The 19872-nt window shown below is 45.9% G+C and overlaps 1 protein-coding gene and 1 long non-coding RNA gene across 4 annotated transcripts; both read right to left on the bottom strand.

Moving 5' to 3' along the window:
• Positions 1 to 7557: 7557 nt before the first annotated feature.
• Cwc15 (CWC15 spliceosome associated protein homolog) lies at positions 7558 to 19819 on the bottom strand. The gene is made up of 7 exons (XM_052189107.1): positions 19704 to 19819; positions 18341 to 18479; positions 17485 to 17597; positions 16477 to 16565; positions 15224 to 15331; positions 11109 to 11227; positions 7558 to 7735 (listed from the first exon to the last, which is right to left on the bottom strand). The coding sequence occupies exons 2-7, from the start codon at positions 18469 to 18471 to the stop codon at positions 7606 to 7608; spliced, it is 690 nt and encodes a 229-aa protein (XP_052045067.1). The 5' UTR covers positions 18472 to 18479; positions 19704 to 19819; the 3' UTR covers positions 7558 to 7605.
• On the bottom strand, positions 9432 to 10545 carry LOC127689428 (uncharacterized). Of its 3 annotated transcripts, none has more exons than XR_007978910.1 (4): positions 10481 to 10545; positions 10219 to 10447; positions 9594 to 9626; positions 9432 to 9527 (listed from the first exon to the last, which is right to left on the bottom strand). It is a non-coding gene; the product is annotated as an uncharacterized LOC127689428 (long non-coding RNA). The 3 variants fall into 3 exon arrangements; XR_007978908.1 differs by having other exon boundaries at positions 9432 to 9494; positions 9561 to 9626; XR_007978909.1 differs by lacking the exon at positions 9594 to 9626 and having other exon boundaries at positions 9457 to 9527.
• Positions 19820 to 19872: the final 53 nt, after the last annotated feature.

The following is a 19872-nucleotide window of genomic DNA, read 5'->3' on the forward strand; positions in this document are numbered from 1 at the left end:
AACCTTAACAAGTGACTGTGTTCCCTGAGAGATGAAGGCTGCACAGCAGTGTGGGTAGCCCATACCTGGAAATGATTTATTCCAATAAATTCTCCGTTGACATGTTGGCAGTTTCTTTCTTGGTGGGGAGCGCCTCTCCCCAGGCTGAAAAAAATACAAGAACTAGAAGATATTTGTATCTATACAGACCTAATTTGATTTCTGTGTAGTCTATTTCCCAGTTGGCACCTGGCCTCTGTCCCAGAAGCCTCGTGGTCGCCATTTTGCTTGAATGGGTGGCCCTCACATGCTATCTGTTTCTGCAGAATAAACATCCTTTGTTTTAGCAAACTGGTCAAGTATAGGGTCTTCTTTCAGCAATTCTTGGACCCTGGCAGTTTCTGTGGCTTTAGGGACTTCATTTTTTTTTAAATGATATAACATAAGCCAGATAAGCACTAGACAGTGATTCAGGAGCACCAGAAGTTGGAAGAAAGTGATTTGCTCAGTTCTGGAGGGAATGTAAGGGACGTGTGGGTGACCATGAGGCAATCAAAGACGAAGAACTAGGGTGCTCATGGCTGGACCACTTACCCTCTCTCTAGGTTCAATTCCCAGCACCTCAAAATAAAAGTAATAAAAATGGAAATACGTTAGACTATACCGAGGTGGAGAGGTGGAGGTGGAGATGTGGCTAAGACCATGTGCTGTTGTTCTTCCAGGTCCTGGACTTAATCCCCAGCATCCAATCGGAGGCTCCAGTTCCAGGGGATCTGGTGCCCTCTACTGGCAGACATACATACAGACCAAAGATCCATATACAAAACAGATGGCTTGTACAAGGGGCAGGCAGCGTTTAGAGCATCACAGAAGAAACTGAATCATACAAGTCAAGTGAGGAGAAATGTAACATATAAGCAAGAGACAACGGAGAGCATTGGTGCCGAGGGAGCTACAAACTGGATTCTTGTCTGCTGGATTTGACCATCGGATCCACCGACAAGCAGCCTCACCGTGGCAGGGGATGCCCAGCTAGCAGGCTATGGCGAGAGGGGATGTAAGTAGGCTCTGTTTCCTGACTGTGGCTGTGAGGTTTCCTGGAGTATACTTTGTTGGCTTGCTTCATCCTAAAACAGCCATGAGAACGTCCAGGCACGTTTGGGGTCCAGACGGTTGCCACTGACTGGAACCCTCCTTTCTTTGTCTAAGGCGCCTCTCTTGCCCTGACACAATATGCACTATCTCAGGCCACAGTCAGGAAAGGGGACACTGCTGAGACAGGAAAGCAGGAGCTTCCTTCCCTGCCCTCAGGTCTGGGTTACCATCTGGTCCCTTACTCTATGGAGAAGCTCAGGTAGGGTCAGACCAACCACAGAGCCAGTGGGAAACAGAGGTCTGTTTCCTTAATAAGGAGCCCCAGGGCCTGCTGTAGGGTCACTCTGCCTGATCCAGCATCTCACAGGTGAGAGCTTTTCTTGGACCCCCAGTCTTGTCTTTTCTTTCTTTTGTTCTTTCTTTCTTTCTTTTTTTCTTTCTTTCTTTTTTTTTTTTTTTTTTTTTTTAAGATTTATTTTATGTGAGTACACTGCTGCTGTCTTCAGACACACCAGGAGAGGGCATCAAACCCATTACAGATGGTTGTGAGCCACCATGTGGTTGCTGGGAATTGAACTGAGGACCTCTGAAAGAGCAGTCAGTGCTCTTAACCTCTGAGCCACCTCTTCAGCCCCATCACAATCCTTTCTTTAAAGCAGCTGTAGTAACTGTCACTGGGGTAGAAACATAAGTCCACACTCCATGGCCGCTGCTGAGGGTAGGTAGGATGAATGTGGACTTCTCAAGGGGCAATCAGATTTCTTTACAGTGGGTATCCACAGGATTATGCAGCCCTCAGTTGTCTCTAAAGATTAACAAACTTTTGTGGCTTGAATAGCTATGACCCCCAACCCACAGACTCATGTGTTTGAATGTTTGGCCCATAGGAAGTGGCACAATTAGGAGGCCTTGTTGGAGAAAGGATGCCATTGTAGGAGTAAGCTTTGCGCTTCCCTATGCTCAAGCTGTGCAGAGTGTGACACAGTTGTCTTCTGCTGCCTGCAGATGAAGATGTAGCACTTTTAGCTAGTTCTCCAGCACCATGTCTGCCTACACAATGCCACGCTTCCAACCATGACAATGACGGGCTATATGCCTCTGAACTGCAAGCTAGGCCCGATTGAATGTTTTCCTTTTTTAAGCGTTGCCATGGTCATAGTGTCTCTTCACAGAAATAAAACCTTAGCTAAGACACCAACTGCTTCTCTACTTCCTAACATCACCCAAAGAATGTAATGTCTAGCAACACAAAAGGCTCAGCAAACAGAACCCTTTGAGATCAGCAGCAAGCTCACAGCTTTCCATCTCTCAGCCTGGGCCCAGTGAAAGCAGAACTAGCTTAGCCATAGGTCTCTTCAGTCAAAGGTCTAAGTTTCAATACAGTCTGGGGCCCTGGGATCTAAGATGTCAGCTACTTCCCGGGCAAAAGGGGAAAGAGAACAGCATGTAGGGACGCTCGGTGACCAACAGGGTCAGGCTTTGTTTGGGACACAGCCGTAAAGCATGTTGTCTGGGCTGCCACTCAAAGCCTCTTGACCTTATTCAAGTGAAAAGCCTCCTCACCCTGTACCAGTGATGAGCAGAGTTATTCGACAACCATTTTTGAGCATCTTTATGCATTTGTGAGTATCTACGCGTTCATAATCTAGACAAGGAAAACTATGCGCCATTTAAGAGACCAGAAGTGGAAGGGAACCAAACATCTGGGATCCATCTACTTCCCTAACAAGGGAGAGATCTTTGGTTTTGGGCTTCTGAAAATGACTATCAATAGCAAAGGTGCTGGACAGACAAGCCAGGTGCTCTGGTCTCTGACTTTGAAGGACAAGTATGATCTCCCTCCAAGTCCCAGGGTCTGGTAGCCTCTTTTTCCTGTCCTTTGTCAGGAAGCATGTGGACCGGGGTGGGGGGGGCATGCACCTGTCTATGGTGCAGAAGCAAATGTGCAAGTGCAGCCCTGTGTGCTAAGGGACAGACAGGGGTTGAAAGAGGGAGAGGGAAGAGATTACAAATGTCTGCACACGGGAATGTGTGTGCCTCTCCAAATGCTCAGGCTCAAGGAGAAACAATTCAAAAGAGGCAAGAGGGAACTCTGGTTGAGCATGCCTTAGTTAGCCGGTACTGGTTCAAACCTTGGGTCTGACACTAGGCAGTTTATTTTAGACATTTTAAGTACAGCCCAATTCGGAAAGAAGTTTTCTGCTAACGATGATCTCAGTTCCGTGTGCACAATAAAGCTTAAAGCATGAATACATCACAACTCTTTTGCAAAGTCATGAGATCTCTACCATGAAGACGGGCTCTATGGCTTAAGGACCTAGCATCTGGTATGGTCTCAGTCATACAGATAGAAGTCACCAGGCCGTAAAACAACACCCATTTCCAAATGGATGGAGAGTGAGTATACACATCCCTTCTGTTGAAGAGTCCACCGTGTGTGTTTAACATTCCTGGATTTCGACTGCTTATCTGTGAACACAAAAACCTCGTGCCCTATACAGGAATGTGCCTGTGGAAACACTTTAGGTACAAGCATTTGATACCTATTTTGAATGCTGATACCTATTTTGAACGCGGACTAGCTTGTGAACATCTGCCTTGATATCTAGAGCAAACATAGGATTTTAACATGTTGACTTATACGAAAAGCCAACACTGGGGACCTGAAATGCCTAACATGTGCTTCTTCTTTGAAGAATCTACTGGAGACTGCAGCCTATACCAACTGACAAAAGACACTTCTATGTTCTGCTATGGTATATGTTGTCTGTGAACCAATGATAGTCTATGAGCTCTCCAGTTTACAGCAGAAACATAATCTTTTCTTTTTCTTTTTTACTCGTGACAGGGTTTCTCTGTGTAGCCCTGGCTGTCCTGGAACTCACTCTGTAGACCAGGCTGGCCTCGAACTCAGAAATCCGCCTGCCTCTGCCTCCCAAGTGCTGGGATTAAAGGCGTGCACCACCACCGCTCGGCTCATAATATTTTCATAATTATAGTCCATTTGAAAATTGGTGGGAAAGGGCCAGGGAAATGGTTCAGTGGATAAAAGGGCTATGCAACCGTGACAGTCTGAGTTTGAATTCCCTAGAACCTGCGTAAAGGATGAATGCAGTGGTAATCCCATTATGCCTAAGGCAACACGGGAAGCAGAGACAGGTGAAGTCGAGGGTTCGCTCTCCTGAGTGCTGCAGCTGGTGACAGGCAGGGACAGCTCTCCTGCTCTCATGACCTCAGAGCCAGCTCTGCACCCGTCAGAAGCATTAAGGACAAGGTGGAAGGGAGGGCATCTCTTCCTTGCTCACATCACCAAATGGCACATGGGCAGCAACTCTGAGTCTGCATGACGGCTGTATGCCCTTTGGTGTTAATGTGGGCCACAGACATCTCCACAGCCCTATTACTGCACGGCCACAGACCCAGGCACGGCAGCACGGGTGAGACTTCACCATGGCTTCAGGTGGCAGGCATCACAGGCTACTCATACCAGGCTTCCTCTCCAACCCTGTGTCTCCAGTCCTGCCTGAATTCATAGTGTTCAAGCCATCCTTCCTCTTTCTTCCATCTCTCCCACCCATACTTGCACATGGTAGTGCCTCATGCTTTGGGGCAGGCAACACAGCAGCAGGGTCTCTGGGTGTCTTCCAGTGTTTGTCTGCTCCCAAAGATTCCAAAGGAAATACATCTGTGGCCAAAGCTAAACACAGCACAGTAAAACTGTAATTCGATATACAGTTGTCTGGTCTCATGGCTGAACCACCACCACCACCACCACCACCACCACCACCACCACCACCACCACCACCACCATCACCACCACAACTGATGGGCAGACAGGCTGATGATGAGAAGTGAAACAGAGCGCGACGTGTCAGTCAGTTGTGGGTCTCCATTTTGCAGGTCCTGCTCTTCTTCCTGGGCTAGGATATGGCCTCACAGTGGTAGGTCTTCTCAAAGGCTTGCATTTGCTACTGGCTCTATTGATGAACAGTATAAATCACCATTTCCCAAGGGGCAGGGACAGCAACTGCCGTGGTTTTCCAGTCCCCTCTTCGTAGCACACTGTGCCCGGCTTCTCTGTCTTCCAGGTCTCCATAACCGATTTGCTTGCTTCTGCTTCCCGTCATTCTACCACTTACTACACAATTCTCCTCCCACGCTGTTGTACAGGCACTTCCTTGTGTGCCTGGGCCCTCATAACCTCGTCTTTATATTTTTAAAGACAGGGTCTCAATATGTAGCTCTCCCTAGCCTGGAATACACTATACAGAATCAGACTGGCTTAGAACTCAGAGGTCTGCCTGCCTCTGCTTCTGGAGTGCTGGGATTAAAGACATGAGGCACCATCACATTAAATAATTTGACCAAATACTAATTTTTTTAAAGGTGTGTAAGTCCACAGAGTTGTGATTTCTCTTGGCTGGAGAACTAACTTTAAACTAGCAGTTTAAATAAATGAGTACTCTTGATTATTAAGGTCTTTGTAGTGACCAATGGGAGTGTTGAGAATTTCCTTCAGAAGCCATGGCTTTACACTTTCTGTAGCCGTGGTGAATGCTCCCGCTCCAGATTCTGACTGATTACCATTCACCGAGGGCTTAGGATGAGCCTGGCATGAGAGCAGCTTATGCTTACTATGAAATGGCCTGGCTAGGAACGGGTGCCTGCAGGGCCTGAGGCACAGGAAACACTTTGCAGCATAGACATTGCCAGCTGATAGCTATCCTGGGTTTTCTCCTCACTGACAGCTTCCTTCTTAGAAGGAAAAGGGAGACTCAGGACCCAGTTCTTGTTTAACTACCTTTCGGAAGAGACACAGAACCAGGAGATTTTCAAGGAGCACTAAAGGCGCTTAGGTCCTAAGACCCTTCGTCTGCTTCAGACTATGACACATGCCAACACACACGCGTGTACACTGAGGCAGCTGCTTCTGGTTAGCTTACCTTTCCCTAACCACCACTCCCCCACACCCCTTTGTCAAAAAAGGAAGCCACTTGGATTACAGGATGGGGAAAATTATTTTAGAAAGGAAACCTGGAGACATTCTTCTCTTCTCCCCTTATTCCTGAAGAGCTTGAAAGTAGAACTGACTCCAGACAGCAGAGGCTCTCAAGGGGGTAGTTTATGAACGAATGGGGCTAGGGCTAGGGAGCCAAGCACGACCATGCCACAAATAAGGAAATGGAAATCCTTACAAAGACCTAAGAGCATGCGCGCAGGGTGCAGACCTAAGAGCATGCGCGCAGGGTGCAGACCTAAGAGCATGCGCGCAGGATGCAGATGGAGCTTCTCCTGGCTTCACTCTCAATTCAGGCAATAGACATCTGCATCAGCTTGCCACTGGGCAAATGCTGGATCAACTCCCATTTTTTCTTAAAGATTTTATTTTTCTATATGTGTTTGGGTAGTACATAAAGGTCAGGAAAGGACATTAAATCCTCCAAAGCTGCAGTTATAGGAATTCAATGTTCTTTGCAAGAGCAACAAACTTTATTAACTAATGAGTGAAGTTAATCAATATTAATTCCAGTCCTCAAATTAATAGGGTTTTTAAATAAAGTAACTAAATAACCAGAAATGAGACATGCCAATTTTCTTTGATGTTGGAGCCAGTCCTGACTGCCAACACCCCTAATCCCAGCATTTAAGAGACTGAGAAAGGAAAACCACAGTCTTGAGGTGAACCTAGACTACACAGCAGAATGCAACTTTAAAATGGCATTCCATCTGTGAAAGTCTCAATTTGTGGTCCCAAATTTTCTATTACAGTAGCACACTTAAAGCCACATTTCTCAGAAATTCTGCCTTTTAGTAGCGTATAGCCATACCTCTCAGAGATACTTCTCACAGACATAAGCCATGCCGAGAGCTGTTTTGTGTTTGATGTGAAACTCCATGCATCTTTGCATCTCAAGCAGATCTAGGTGGACACACACCTAACTCCAGCACCAAAGAACAGACATGAGTGGCACACACTGTCTTGGGGATGCAATGTCACAGGCAAAAAGAAGAGAGCACTGTCCTCAGAACTGCAATGGCAGGCATCTCCTGAGCCACCCCAGGTGACTGCTCATAGTGACATGGTTTCTCAGCTGGAACCCCTCTTAGCCACCACCACACTTACAATAATGACGTCATCTACTGACAGACCTCAAACTAATGTTGAGATAAAGGAGAAAATTTAATGCACTAAAAGGAGAAAATTTAATGCACTAAAAACATAGCACACAAAGGTAATTTTCAGTTTGAAAAGAAATTATGCAACTTTTTATAAGCTGTATAAATTGTAGCAAAACGTTGGAGACAGTGGTTTATTTAGGTTAAAAATATTTATTACAAGCAGATTCCCCTTTTCCCATATTAAAAAGAAACTCAGGCCTGGTTAGACCCATTTCTAAATCCATTATCCAATAAAGTACTGCACTAAGGGAAAGAGATTAAGAAAGTGAAAGCTGGAAAAGAACAAAAACCAAAAAAGTCAAATTGATCCTTAACACGTTAGTCTTTAATTAATAAGCACATAAAACTGTACTACTTAATATATTTCTCCATGAACTTTTTGTGAAATTCAGATCGCAGTGTATCGTTTACAAATCGTTTGTCTTTCTTCTGATCATCTATACCTTTTGCACAGTTCTTAAAAACTACATCATCGTCCCACCTAAAAAGGAAAAACAGAGAACAAAGCTGTTATAGTTCTATCAGGAGGCACAACTACAGACTGTAATCATCAGGTGGCTGTCACAGCAGGAAGGCACCCACAGCAAAAGCAGCAGCAGTCTGCTGTGCAAGGCTGTGACAGCAGGAAGGCACCCCTACTCAGACCACACCACTTCTCTAGAGCAAGTCTCAATTAACAACGAAGACACATACAGATTGTGCTTAAGTAAAAATGTGGCATTTTCAGATTTAAAACCCAGACGCAGGGCCACTTGTCCTGATCCAGACATCATCAGACAGTAAGTGATCTGTTTATTGTGCTTTGTACGGTTTCATATACTCTTGTTATCAGTTATGTCTACCATGGCACACTTCATAATGCAAGGAGGAACTAAGGCATGTAACAAGATTTAGAGATGGCCCATGCCTGCTGAAGCGCTCAGAGGAGAGCTCCTTGACTGTACTACTGTCTTCAAGAACATGGGTTAAACTTTCAGCTGTATAGACCATTACAAGGACTGTCCTTTTACTGTGAGTAAAGATGCCAGAGTTTAGGAGAAGGCAGCTGTTATTGTGACTTTGAAAGCCATGGTTCTGGGATGAGAGAGGAAGCTGGATGAAGATGGAGCTTCGCTCATGAAGGGTAGTGCGCGAGCGGGAGAGTGGCGGGAGGGCAGCAGGGGAGGCGAGTATGAATGTGTACAGAGATGAGGCAGCAGGACTCCTCACGCCCTCACACACGCTACCCCTGCTCCTGTGAGGCACCCTCATCCCACATCAGCGTACTTCTTCAGCTCTGTACTGTCCTCCACTACACACATACACAAGAGTTCCTCTCCAGCCTCACTAAGCCTAGCTTTGCTTCGTTAGCACTGGAGCTCTGCACCTCCTCGCTCTCACCATCACTGAGCCCTGCACCTCCTCACTCTCACCATCACTGAGCCCTGCACCTCCTCACTCTCACCATCACTGAGCCCTGCACCTCCTCACTCTCACCATCACTGAGCCCTGCACCCCCTCTCTCTCACCATCACTGAGCCCTGCACCCCCTCTCTCTCACCATCACTGGAGCTCTGCACCTCCTCTCTCTCACCATCACTGGAGCCCTGCACCTCCTCGCTCTCACCATCACTGAGCCCTGCACCTCCTCACTCTCACCATCACTAGAGCTCTGCACCTCCTCGCTCTCACCATCACTGAGCCCTGCACCCCCTCTCTCTCACCATCACTGAGCCCTGCACCCCCTCTCTCTCACCATCACTGGAGCTCTGCACCTCCTCTCACCATCACTGGAGCCCTGCACCTCCTCTCTCTCACCATCACTGGAGCCCTGCACCTCCTCACTCTCACCATCACTGGAGCTCTGCACCTCCTTGCTCTCACCATCACTGAGCCCTGCACCCCCTCTCTCTCACCATCACTGAGCCCTGCACCCCCTCTCTCTCACCATCACTGGAGCTCTGCACCTCCTCGCTCTCACCATCACTGGAGCCCTGCACCCCCTCTCTCTCACCATCACTGGAGCTCTGCACCTCCTCTCTCTCACCATCACTGAGCCCTGCACCCCCTCTCTCTCACCATCACTGAGCCCTGCACCTCCTCACTTTCACCATCACTGGAGCTCTGCACCTCCTCGCTCTCACCATCACTGGAGCCCTGCACCCCCTCTCTCTCACCATCACTGAGCCCTGCACCTCCTCACTTTCACCATCACTGGAGCTCTGCACCTCCTCACTCTCACCATCACTGGAGCTCTGCACCTCCTCGCTCTCACCATCACTGGAGCTCTGCACCTCCTCGTTCTCACCATCACTGGAGCCCTGTACCTCCTCACTCTCACCATCACTGGAGCTCTGCACCTCCTCGCTCTCACCATCACTGGAGCTCTGCACCTCCTCACTCTCACCATCACTGGAGCCCTGCACCTCCTCACTCTCACCATCACTGGAGCTCTGCACCTCCTCGCTCTCACCATCACTGGAGCTCTGCACCTCCTCGTTCTCACCATCACTGGAGCCCTGCACCTCCTCGTTCTCACCATCACTGAGCCCTGCACCTCCTCGCTCTCACCATCACTGGAGCTCTGCACCTCCTCGTTCTCACCATCACTGGAGCCCTGCACCTCCTCGCTCTCACCATCACTGAGCCCTGCACCTCCTCTCTCTCACCATCACTGGAGCCCTGCACCTCCTCGCTCTCACCATCACTGGAGCCTTGTACCTCCTCTCTCTCACCATCACTGGAGCCCTGCACCTCCTCTCTCTCACCATCACTGGAGCCCTGCACCTCCTCACTCTCACCATCACTAGAGCTCTGCACCTCCTCGCTCTCACCATCACTGGAGCTCTGCACCTCCTCGTTCTCACCATCACTGGAGCCCTGCACCTCCTCGTTCTCACTATCACTGGAGCTCTGCACCTCCTCACTCTCACCATCACTGGAGCCTTGTACCTCCTCACTCTCACCATCACTGGAGCCCTGTACCTCCTCGTTCTCACCATCACTGGAGCCCTGCACCTCCTCGTTCTCACCATCACTGAGCCCTGCACCTCCTTGCTCTCACCATCACTGAGCCCTGCACCTCCTCGTTCTCACCATCACTGGAGCCTTGCACCTCCTCGCTCTCACCATCACTGGAGCCCTGTACCTCCTCGCTCTCACCATTACTGGAGCCCTTCACCTCCTCGCTCTCATCATCACTGGAGCCCTGCACCTCCTCTCTCTCACCATCACTGGAGCTCTGCACCTCCTCGCTCTCACCATCACTGGAGCCCTTCACCTCCTCGCTCTCATCATCACTGGAGCCCTGCACCTCCTCACTCTCACCATCACTGGAGCCCTGCACCTCCTCTCTCTCACCATCATCACTGCACCTCCAGTGCACGCTAATGGACTTTTGCCCAACACAAGCTCCTCTAGGACCACTCCCTTGAATATCAAGTCTCACCTTTCGCTTCACTGTTTGGTGACCTCTTACAAGGAACAAGAGTCTCAGGAAGCCTCTGTCTTTCCACCTTGTAACCTGGATGTATAGCTATGAAGACTTACAACTGTAAAATCTGGGTGTATCTTATAATATCAAACATGGATATGGCCATAGCAAGTCCCCTAAATCCTTCTAGAACTGAAATGTGAGGGGCAGTCTTGGGGAGTCCGACACTCACATCTCATGTAAAGTTTTGTAGCTGCGGTCAAGACTCGCTTCATCACTCCGGCTCTCTTATTTAGACAACCAGTAAGCAAAGACTTGGTTATTATGAGTATGCATTAAAATGAAGTCACCCACCTTCCATCTTCCGTTATTCTAAAACTTTATGTAACACATAACACTAATCATGGCCCACACACAGACATCAACCCATTACTTTTAGTACCTTCTTTTAACCTTGAAGTTGGCTTGAGGCTGGGATGGGCCAGTGAGATTTAGGAGAGGGTTTCCACTCAGAATGTTTTCCATGCGAATTCTCTCTTCCTCTGCCTTTTGTTCTTGTTCCTGTCAATGACAGAGGAAAACATACTCCGGGTCAACTGTCTTGTATTAGCCCACAGATGAACTCAGACGGTACAGGGAGAGAAGTTTTCCTTCTCTTTTTTATGATAGGATCTGCAGCAACCCAAACTGGCAAGGGACTTGCTAGGTAGCAAAGGATGACCACGACCTTCTAGCACACAGTGGGTGTGCACAAACATGCCTGTTTTGCAGTGATAGGGATGGGGTCCAGAGCCTGGCACATGCTAGAAAAGCTCCTTACCACTGACCCACTCCTTTTTGATTCTTAGTAAATGCCAGAAAAATCTTATTTATAAAACTTAAGTACTTTTCCATTTTATTATAAGTATCTCATCCTTGCCAACAGTCATTGGCCTCTCTAAACTGAGAGAAGCTGAGATGCTAGCAAGGTTGTTGTCTCACTTTAAGGGGCTACAGACAATATAGTTCAATTTTGAGTTACAAACCATGTAAGTTTTCATCTCTAGGATAGATTAGTTATTAACTAAGGAGTAATTCCTAAAACAAGACAAACTATCACGTAAAATATGGTTAGATTCTAGTAATATGTACTTCTATTAACTTATATAAGATATCCTTTGTTCTTATACTTTATTGTTAATGATCTATTATACCTTTCTATATACTTCCTTCATAGTTACAATACCGTCTGTATTTTTAGAAAGTATTTCTGTATATGTTTAGCGTGCATGCATGCACATGGGCACCACAGTAAATGGAGGTCAGATAACCTGGAGAAACCCATCCTCTTATCGTGTAGGCCTCTGCTAGGCCATCTTGCCCACTCTCCATTTGTTTTAAAAGACACAAATTTTCAATACTAGTTCAGTTTGGCCTTCAATTTGAGATTTTCCTGCCTTGGCCCGAGTGTTAGGATTAGAGGTGTGAGTCACCATGTCTACCTCACTTTCTTCACTTCTATTTTAACATTGGTTTCTTCAAACTCAAACTACCCCATTTCATTTTAAGAATTAGAAACCCAAAATTCTTACCTGCAATTTTTGTGGTTATCTGTTAACACAAGTTAAATCAATTATCAATCCCACTTTGCTGTGCTTTGGGGATGACCGAAATCGATGACATAATAGATCAATAAGAGTCTCTCTACCTTATTTTCCATATAGGTTCCAGATACTTCATTTTAATATGCAAATGTGAGCAGTGGATTTCACTTTTACCAGGACAAGTAACTGGTAGGTGAAAAGTGTGTCAGTTGTGGGAAAACCTTTTAGGTTACTGCGGAGATCTTAAAGTCAGGAATTCTGTATGACAATTAAGATCAGGATGGGGCAGGGGGCAGTGAGGTGGCTCAGCAAACAGCAGTGCTTGTCGTTCGTCAGTAAGCCACACAGCCTGAATTCAACCCTGAGCTTAGTCCCCAGTCCATGGACGGAAAGGACCCTTGAAAGCTGTCCTCTGATCTCCATGTATGCATGCATTTATCCCCGAATCCAGCGAAGTAAATAAAATGCAAAAACCAGATGTTTTCCAAAGAAGCCACAAAAGCAGAGCAGGCACACTCACTCACACTTAACACAGCGCACTGGGAAGAAAAGGCAACCCTTTCCCTACCCAGTTACCAGGCTTGTAGGCTAACGGTCAGATAGCCTGCGCATCAGATCCACACTCCTGGCCCTACACCTGAGAGTAGATTTTTGGGAGTATGGCACCCTATTTACATAGGCACTGTGTCCACTTCTGCCCTGGAATAGGATAGAATAGATGTAATACTGCTGGATGAGTACCTATACAATAACGGCTACTGTCTGGTCCTCACAGGAAGTGTGCTAATCTATAACACAGTCTAATTAGGTTCAAATGCTACTGTAAGACACCTTCATAAAGCAGCTAAGAAGACAGGGACAAAGAAGGAAGCTGTCACTCAATTTCAAGAAATACCAATATATTGTGTATAGAAATTAGATGAACTCCAGGAACTCTTAAGACCTTAAAAAAAGTCTGTCTGTCTGTCTGTCTGTCTACCTACCTACCTATCCCCTAAATGTCAACCAGAAATCTGCAGACAGTTTAGGCATCTAACAGCTGCCCTCTAGTGGCATGCCAATGACTGCTCTTGAAAAATTAAAAACAAAACCAAAAACCCATTAAAGGAACTAACTATACACTTTATACTAAAGTTTATGAGAACTGTTATTTAATGAGATTATATTTTCTTCCAATCTGAGTTCAGTCTCCAAAGGCCATCTACTCTATATTTTTCTTGACTCTTCTAATATAAGCCTTACCTCTTTAGATGCTTAGTGCTGGCCCATGAGAGTAACTTTCCCTGAAGTTTTTTATTCTTGGCTCAAATAAAACCTTACACCGAGCCAGGCAGTGGTGGCACATGGCTGTAATCCCAGCACTCTGGGAAGCAGAGGCAAGCGGATTTCTGAGTTTGAGGCCAGCCTGGTCTACAGAGTGAGTTCCAGAACAGCCAGGGCTAAACAGAGAAACCCTGTCTCGAAAAATACCAATTCCAAAAAAAACCAAAAACCAAACCAAACCAAACCAAAACAACAACAACAACAACAACAACAACAAAAAAAAAAACACCAAAAAACCCAAAAACCAAAAACCCCCAAAAGCCCACAACAAAAGCTGTCTGGGGCTGGAGCTCATTGGTTAAGAGCACTGACTACTCTTCCAGAGGTCCTGAGTTCAATTCCCAGGAACCACATGGTGGCTCACAACCATCTGTAATGGGACCTGATGCCCTCTCCTGGTGTGTCTGAAGCTATAGTGTTCTCATATATATAAAATAAATGCTACTTTCCAGGTCTCAGCCCACAGACCCAATGTCCCCAGACAATGGTGGCCATTTCTGCTGCCACAACCAATAAGTCCCTTACGTTCCCTCCTTCCAGCTTTACAAACATCTGTTTACCTCTTTCATTTCTAATGTTTAAAAACCGTTTATTTTATGTGCTGTTTTGACTGCAGGTAGGCATATGCATCACACACATGCTTGGTGACTGAGGAGCCCAGAAAGGAGCATTAGATCCCCGAGAACTATGTAGGTGCTGGAATTGAACCTGGGTCCTCTGCAAGAGCACCCAGTGCTGTCACTGACTAAGCCATCTCTCTAGCTCTAACCATGCAGATTATAGTCCATTCCATTGCATATGGGATTACTGAAACACTACAAACTTCTTCCAAGCTCTCTATTTTTGCCAAATGAAATCAATCCTGCACATGAAGAGGCTCTATGGATCCTTTAGAACAATGCCCTCACTTCCTCAGCATGCTCTACAAACCTCATACGCAATTCCCTCCACTTCCTTGAGGTAGTCTCACACTGTAGCCCAGGCTGGTCTCAAATTGCAAAACCTCCCTGAGCTTTCAACACTGGGTTCTAGGGTATTCTCTTGATTCTTTGAGTTCAATGTTATTTTTTCCCATTGTGTAGGCAAAGAGACTGTGGGTATGCAAACAAATTAGGCAACTTGCCCTGGACTATACAGAACTAATTTTTTTTCTTTTTTGTGAGACACAAATGTCGCAAAGTAGGCAGGGGACAGGAAGAGACTCTCTATAAACCATGCAGAGCAGCGGTTCTCAACTGTGGGTCATGACCCCTCTAGGGGTCAAATAACCCTTTCCCAGGAGCTGCCCTATGATGACACAGATACGTGCATTATTATTCACGACTAGTGAAATTACAGTTATGAAGTAGCAACCAAGTAATTTTAAGGTCGAGGCTCACCATAACATGAGGAACTGTATCAAAGGGTTGCAGCGTTAGAAAGCCTGAGAACCAGTGCTGCAGACTATCTTTAATTCTGGCATTTAATCAAAAAATCAAACATTTATTCATTTGCTTTCAAATAAGCTGAGCATGGTAGTTCTATCTGAACTATTTGAAAGAAATGTCCTACATAATTAGGGCGCCGAGAATGCCATTTTTAGAAGACATCTCCAGGTGCTCTAGCATTAGACATGGAAGAACATGCTGTGTGGTATGGACGCCAGCACTACCTTCCTGGCCTGCTCCTCGGCCCTTTCCTTCTTGATCTTCTCTAGCTCTGCAAGAAGAGCTGCAGTGTCATCGTCATCGCTCTCCTCTTCAAAGTCGTCATCTTCCTCCTGGGACAGGTCAAAGTGACCCGGATATCAGAAAGAAAATAGACGTTATTCACCTTTCTCATTGGCACTGTGCTCAACAAGTCTCTGAAACAAAATTTTCCTAAAGGGAAAAGTACCCAAATATCATAAATTAAAACCAATAACCAATAAAAATATAATAAACAAAACCCAACAAAAAATTATGAATGCTTACTAAAAAGTCAACCCCTAATAGTACTTTCATATTTACATGGTCAAAAAGGATTTTCACATGGTGACGTTCTAAAACAAGTTAACACTTCACAATAAAATACGGTACTATGTTCAGTCTCACCCCTAAGAGTTAAAGGAGTTTCCTGAGGCTCAACAGGACCAAGTTAGCAAGTGCAAATGTGCAGAAAGGGGTGCTAGGATTCCAACAGAAATATCTGGAAGGAATAACTGAATTTTACTTCCTGTAAGGCTTCTCATTTTAATAACTATCAGTCAGCTCTAACTGTTGACATATATATGTAATTAGATACTACTCAAGAAAGGTCGCTCGTGTCTGCTCAGCTGAAGTCGGAAGTCAGGTGCAGTAGACTGCTCAGGCTGAGGTGGGGACAGGAAGGCTGTGATTAGTAGACCACCCTGAGCTACACAACTACAAGGGCAGGAGTGTCCCAGGGAGTGTTTATGTTCTCTCTGCTTAGACTGCTTGCCTCTCTAGTCACTAGGGCCCTATGAGCACTATGTGTCTAACGGGCATCATGTCTAAGGAAAATCAAGGGCAGCGCGGGTGCAAGGCTCGATGGTGCCGTTCATAGGGCACTCGTCCAGTGTGGTTAAAGCAGGGCAGCTTAGGCTCCAGACCCCCTGACGAGACTGTCAGGAGTGCGCACATCCTTTCTCACAGACTGCTTCCACAGAGCACTCCAGATTAAACCTGTCCTAAAAGTCTTTGACACAGAAGAATACTTTCTGTTTTAAAAACAATTATAAACTTTAAAGTTGAGGTCAGTGATATATTTTAATAACATAAAGCCAAAATGTATTAAAATTTTTTTTTCAGGAAAATGTGATATGGTGGGCCTGTGGCAGAGGCTTGCAGGTCTAGCACCAAGGGGGCTTAAAACAAGCAGGTAAACAAACAAAACCCAGCCTAAACCCAAAACTACAACACATACATCTGTGAGAGGATCGTCAGCATCAAGGTTGGCAGCAGGGATCTGGTCTAAGCGGGGCTTCTTTGAAACTGAAGAGGAGGTTGTATGTTCTGAAGAAAACAAACATTTAGCATATTAAAATATGTACTAGATTTTAAAAACCAGTTAGAAACCTTTGGGCAAAAAGAATCCACACAAAACACAGTGACAGCAGGAACCACACTATGACTGGCAAGTAAGTCTTGGATAAATATTTGCTGGTTAACATGAAATGAATTGAGTACGCAGATCACGGCATCTAAGGAGACCTAGCCAATGCTCAGATATAGTAGAGACACAAAAAGGGTAACTGATGCTTCTCTCAAAACTCTTCAATTACACGGAGAGTCCTAGACAGAAGGCCTCAGGTCCAGCTGCTGTAAAGCCAAAGTCTACAGACAGGAACTAAAACAATTCGTTTTTAAATACTCTAGGTCACCATTTCTTCTAGTGTCAATGCATGACAAGATGAGATTGGAATGAACCTCATTATCATCTCTAATCATTTATCAAAGATATATAGCTCACAAAAATGTTAATTATTTACAATTACCAGGATACAGTTTCCACCACATACTTCTGAGACAAAACACGAGGGACAGTATGGGTACACGAGGGGTAGTATGGGTACACGAGAGGCAGTCTGGGTACACGAGGGGCAGTCTGGGTACACGAGGGGCAGTCTGGGTACACGAGGGGCAGTCTGGGTACACGAGGGGCAGTATGGGTACACGAGGGGCAGTATGGGTACACGAGAGGCAGTATGGGTACACGAGAGGCAGTATGGGTACACGAGGGGCAGTCTGGGTACACGAGGGGCAGTATGGGTACACGAGGGGCAGTATGGGTACACGAGGGGCAGTATGGGTACACGAGAGGCAGTATGGGTACACGAGGGGCAGTATGGGTACACGAGAGGCAGTATGGGTACACGAGAGGCAGTATGGGTACACGAGGGGCAGTATGGGTACACGAGGGGCAGTATGGTACCTCGGGTTGGACGGTCCCTATTCTTTTCCCTTGCAGCAGCTCTCTCTCTCTCTTCCAACTCTCTCCTGAAGTCACGGTTGCGAACCTCTTCAGGAGCATCCTGTGTAGTTTGTCTTAGGTAGGAAAAACAAAACAAACACATCAAAAATGGTGCCCGCACTTGCCAAGGAAAAGAACCTGTATAGCTTCAGCAATTTAAGACAATCTAGAATGTAACTCTCTCTCAAGAACAAAACGGAAGAAGACAAGACAATATCCTAATCTGAGGGTTAATTTAATACACTACTCATGGTGTTCCAGTACTACTGGAACAACAAACTGAAGCACCCAATTTCCTACAACAGAATGAATGTCTTTGACTTTTTTTTTTAAAAGATTCGATTTTATGTATATGACTATACAATTACTCTCTTCAGACACCAGAAAAGGGCATCAGACTCCATTACAGATGCTTATGAGTCACCATGTGGTTGCTGGGAATTGAACTCAGGACCTCTGGAAGAGCAGTGCTGAGCCATCTCTCCAGCCCATGTCTTTGGCTTTTCAAAACAATCCATCAATTCAAGGGCTGTTACAGCAACACTTCCACATTCACTACAGCTCCATCTTCTCTGAGGTGATTATCATGACTAGTGAGCGCTTCATCTACACACAGCAATTCCTGGTTCATAGGAACTTATGCTGGAAGACTGTCTAGCAACACTTCACGACTATAGCGCATAATTTTATTCTAAACTTTTTTGAAATCCTTTTCTTGGAAGATTAGTAACTAAAATACTAAAATTTAGACATGACCATAAGTCACATATAGGCTTGGTCCTATTCTGTGAACAAGACAAATGAAAGGTCTTCTTACCTGTACTTTATCTTTGTGTGCGAGGGAAGGTCTCTGCTTGAGTACTGCTTGGAGAGCTGGCTCAAGTCCCCTTCTCCTTTTCCTCTGCCCCCTCTTGCAGGTTCAAACGTTGGCCTGGCTGCTGTTGTCATCTTTTGTTCTTCGACAAAAGTGGGTTTAAGTTTTACTTTCATTTTACAGATCACTCACAAATATCTATTTTTAAATCGTTCTCAGAACTCTCCCTAAAATTACTTAAGTAGTTTGCTTCAACACAAGTTCATAAAAAGCAGAATTATGAAACTCATGGTGTTTACCAGATATGCACTGCTGGGCAGCTTGTATTTAGTATAAATAACTACAATGAAGATCTGAGTTTGGGCTTCTGTTCTAGCTGGGTTGCCCTGGGCAAGTCTCCTAGCTTGTTTCTGTCATTTGTGGAATGCTGACATTTATATAGTATTATGAGATTTCTGACATGTGATGTCGATCTTGCACAATACTGTTGTGTGCCTTTTAAAATAAATGACTTTTAAAAAAATTCCTGTTATCCCACTAGGTCTCTGAGATTTTTGTTTGCTTATTTATTTATTTATTTTTATGATAAGGTCTCACAATGTAGCTCTGGCTGAACTAGAACTCACAATGTAGATCATGCTGGCCTAGAACCCTCCTGACATCTACCCAATGCACTGCTGGAATTGTCCTGCTAAGATCTGCACTTCTATCAGAAGCCTCATACTACAGCAAATAGCCCAATAAAAAACAAATTTCTTTTAAAGTCACAGGCAATCTTATTCAGTGTCTTAGAATTTGTTTAAAATCCAACGGCATTTACACAAGCAACGTTACCCCAGAATCTTGTTGATTCAATTTTCTTCTATAGCAGTCACCGCAACATTTATAAAGCTTTGGTGGGCTGTAACTTACGAGATGCTCAGAAAATCGTAACTGCACCCAACGAAATATCAAGAGCCCGTCCTGAACTGGGTGGGTATGACTGTGATTCCAGAGCTTGGGAGGTGAAAGCAAAAGAACCGGGAGTTCGAAGCTAGCCTAGGCTACAAGAGAACCTTTTGCCATTTTTAGCTGCCAAATAAGAATTCCAGCCTAACTTCAGGACTACTAAATCTACGTTAGCTTAAGCAGCGTGCTCAGACAGACGGGTGGGAAGTGAGAGTTTCTCCCCCATTCCACCCTCCTTTGCTTTTCTCAGTGTCAGCCGCGCCGCCGCCGGTGACTGTCCCGGGCTCGGCTGCAGTTCCCGACCGCCATTCCTGTACCGCAGCCCGGACAATCGTCACGGTTCGCGGCGGCGACCGGTTCCCCGGCTCCCTGGTGCCACCCGCACAAGGACCACAAACCACCAAACCGGGCTACTCACTCTGGCGGGGATCCGACGCAGCACCTTCCGAAGCTCACTCACGAACCATTGCGACCCTTAACTCCCAGAAACCTCTGCGCCGAGGCGCCAGGCGCAAGACCGGAAGCGAAATGCAGAGCTTCCGGTCTTTATACGAGGGGCGCAGTTAAGACCCGGAAGCAAAACCTTC

Source organism: Apodemus sylvaticus, chromosome 7 (assembly GCF_947179515.1).
Source record: "Apodemus sylvaticus chromosome 7, mApoSyl1.1, whole genome shotgun sequence".
Classification (NCBI taxonomy): Eukaryota; Metazoa; Chordata; class Mammalia; order Rodentia; family Muridae; genus Apodemus; species Apodemus sylvaticus.

What these genes read in the sequence shown, in the direction of transcription:
- Cwc15 (XM_052189107.1), bottom strand. Translation starts at nt 18,471, where the DNA reads ATGACAACAGCAGCCAGGCCAACGTTTGAACCTGCAAGAGGGGGCAGA. An exon ending in CTGACGATCCTCTCACAGAT is followed by an intron (nt 15,332 to 16,476) that starts GTATGTGTTGTA and finishes GACCTGTCCCAG; the next exon opens with GAGGAAGATGACGACTTTGA. An exon ending in AACTTCAAGGTTAAAAGAAG is followed by an intron (nt 7,736 to 11,108) that starts GTACTAAAAGTA and finishes TTTCCTTTTTAG; the next exon opens with GTGGGACGATGATGTAGTTT.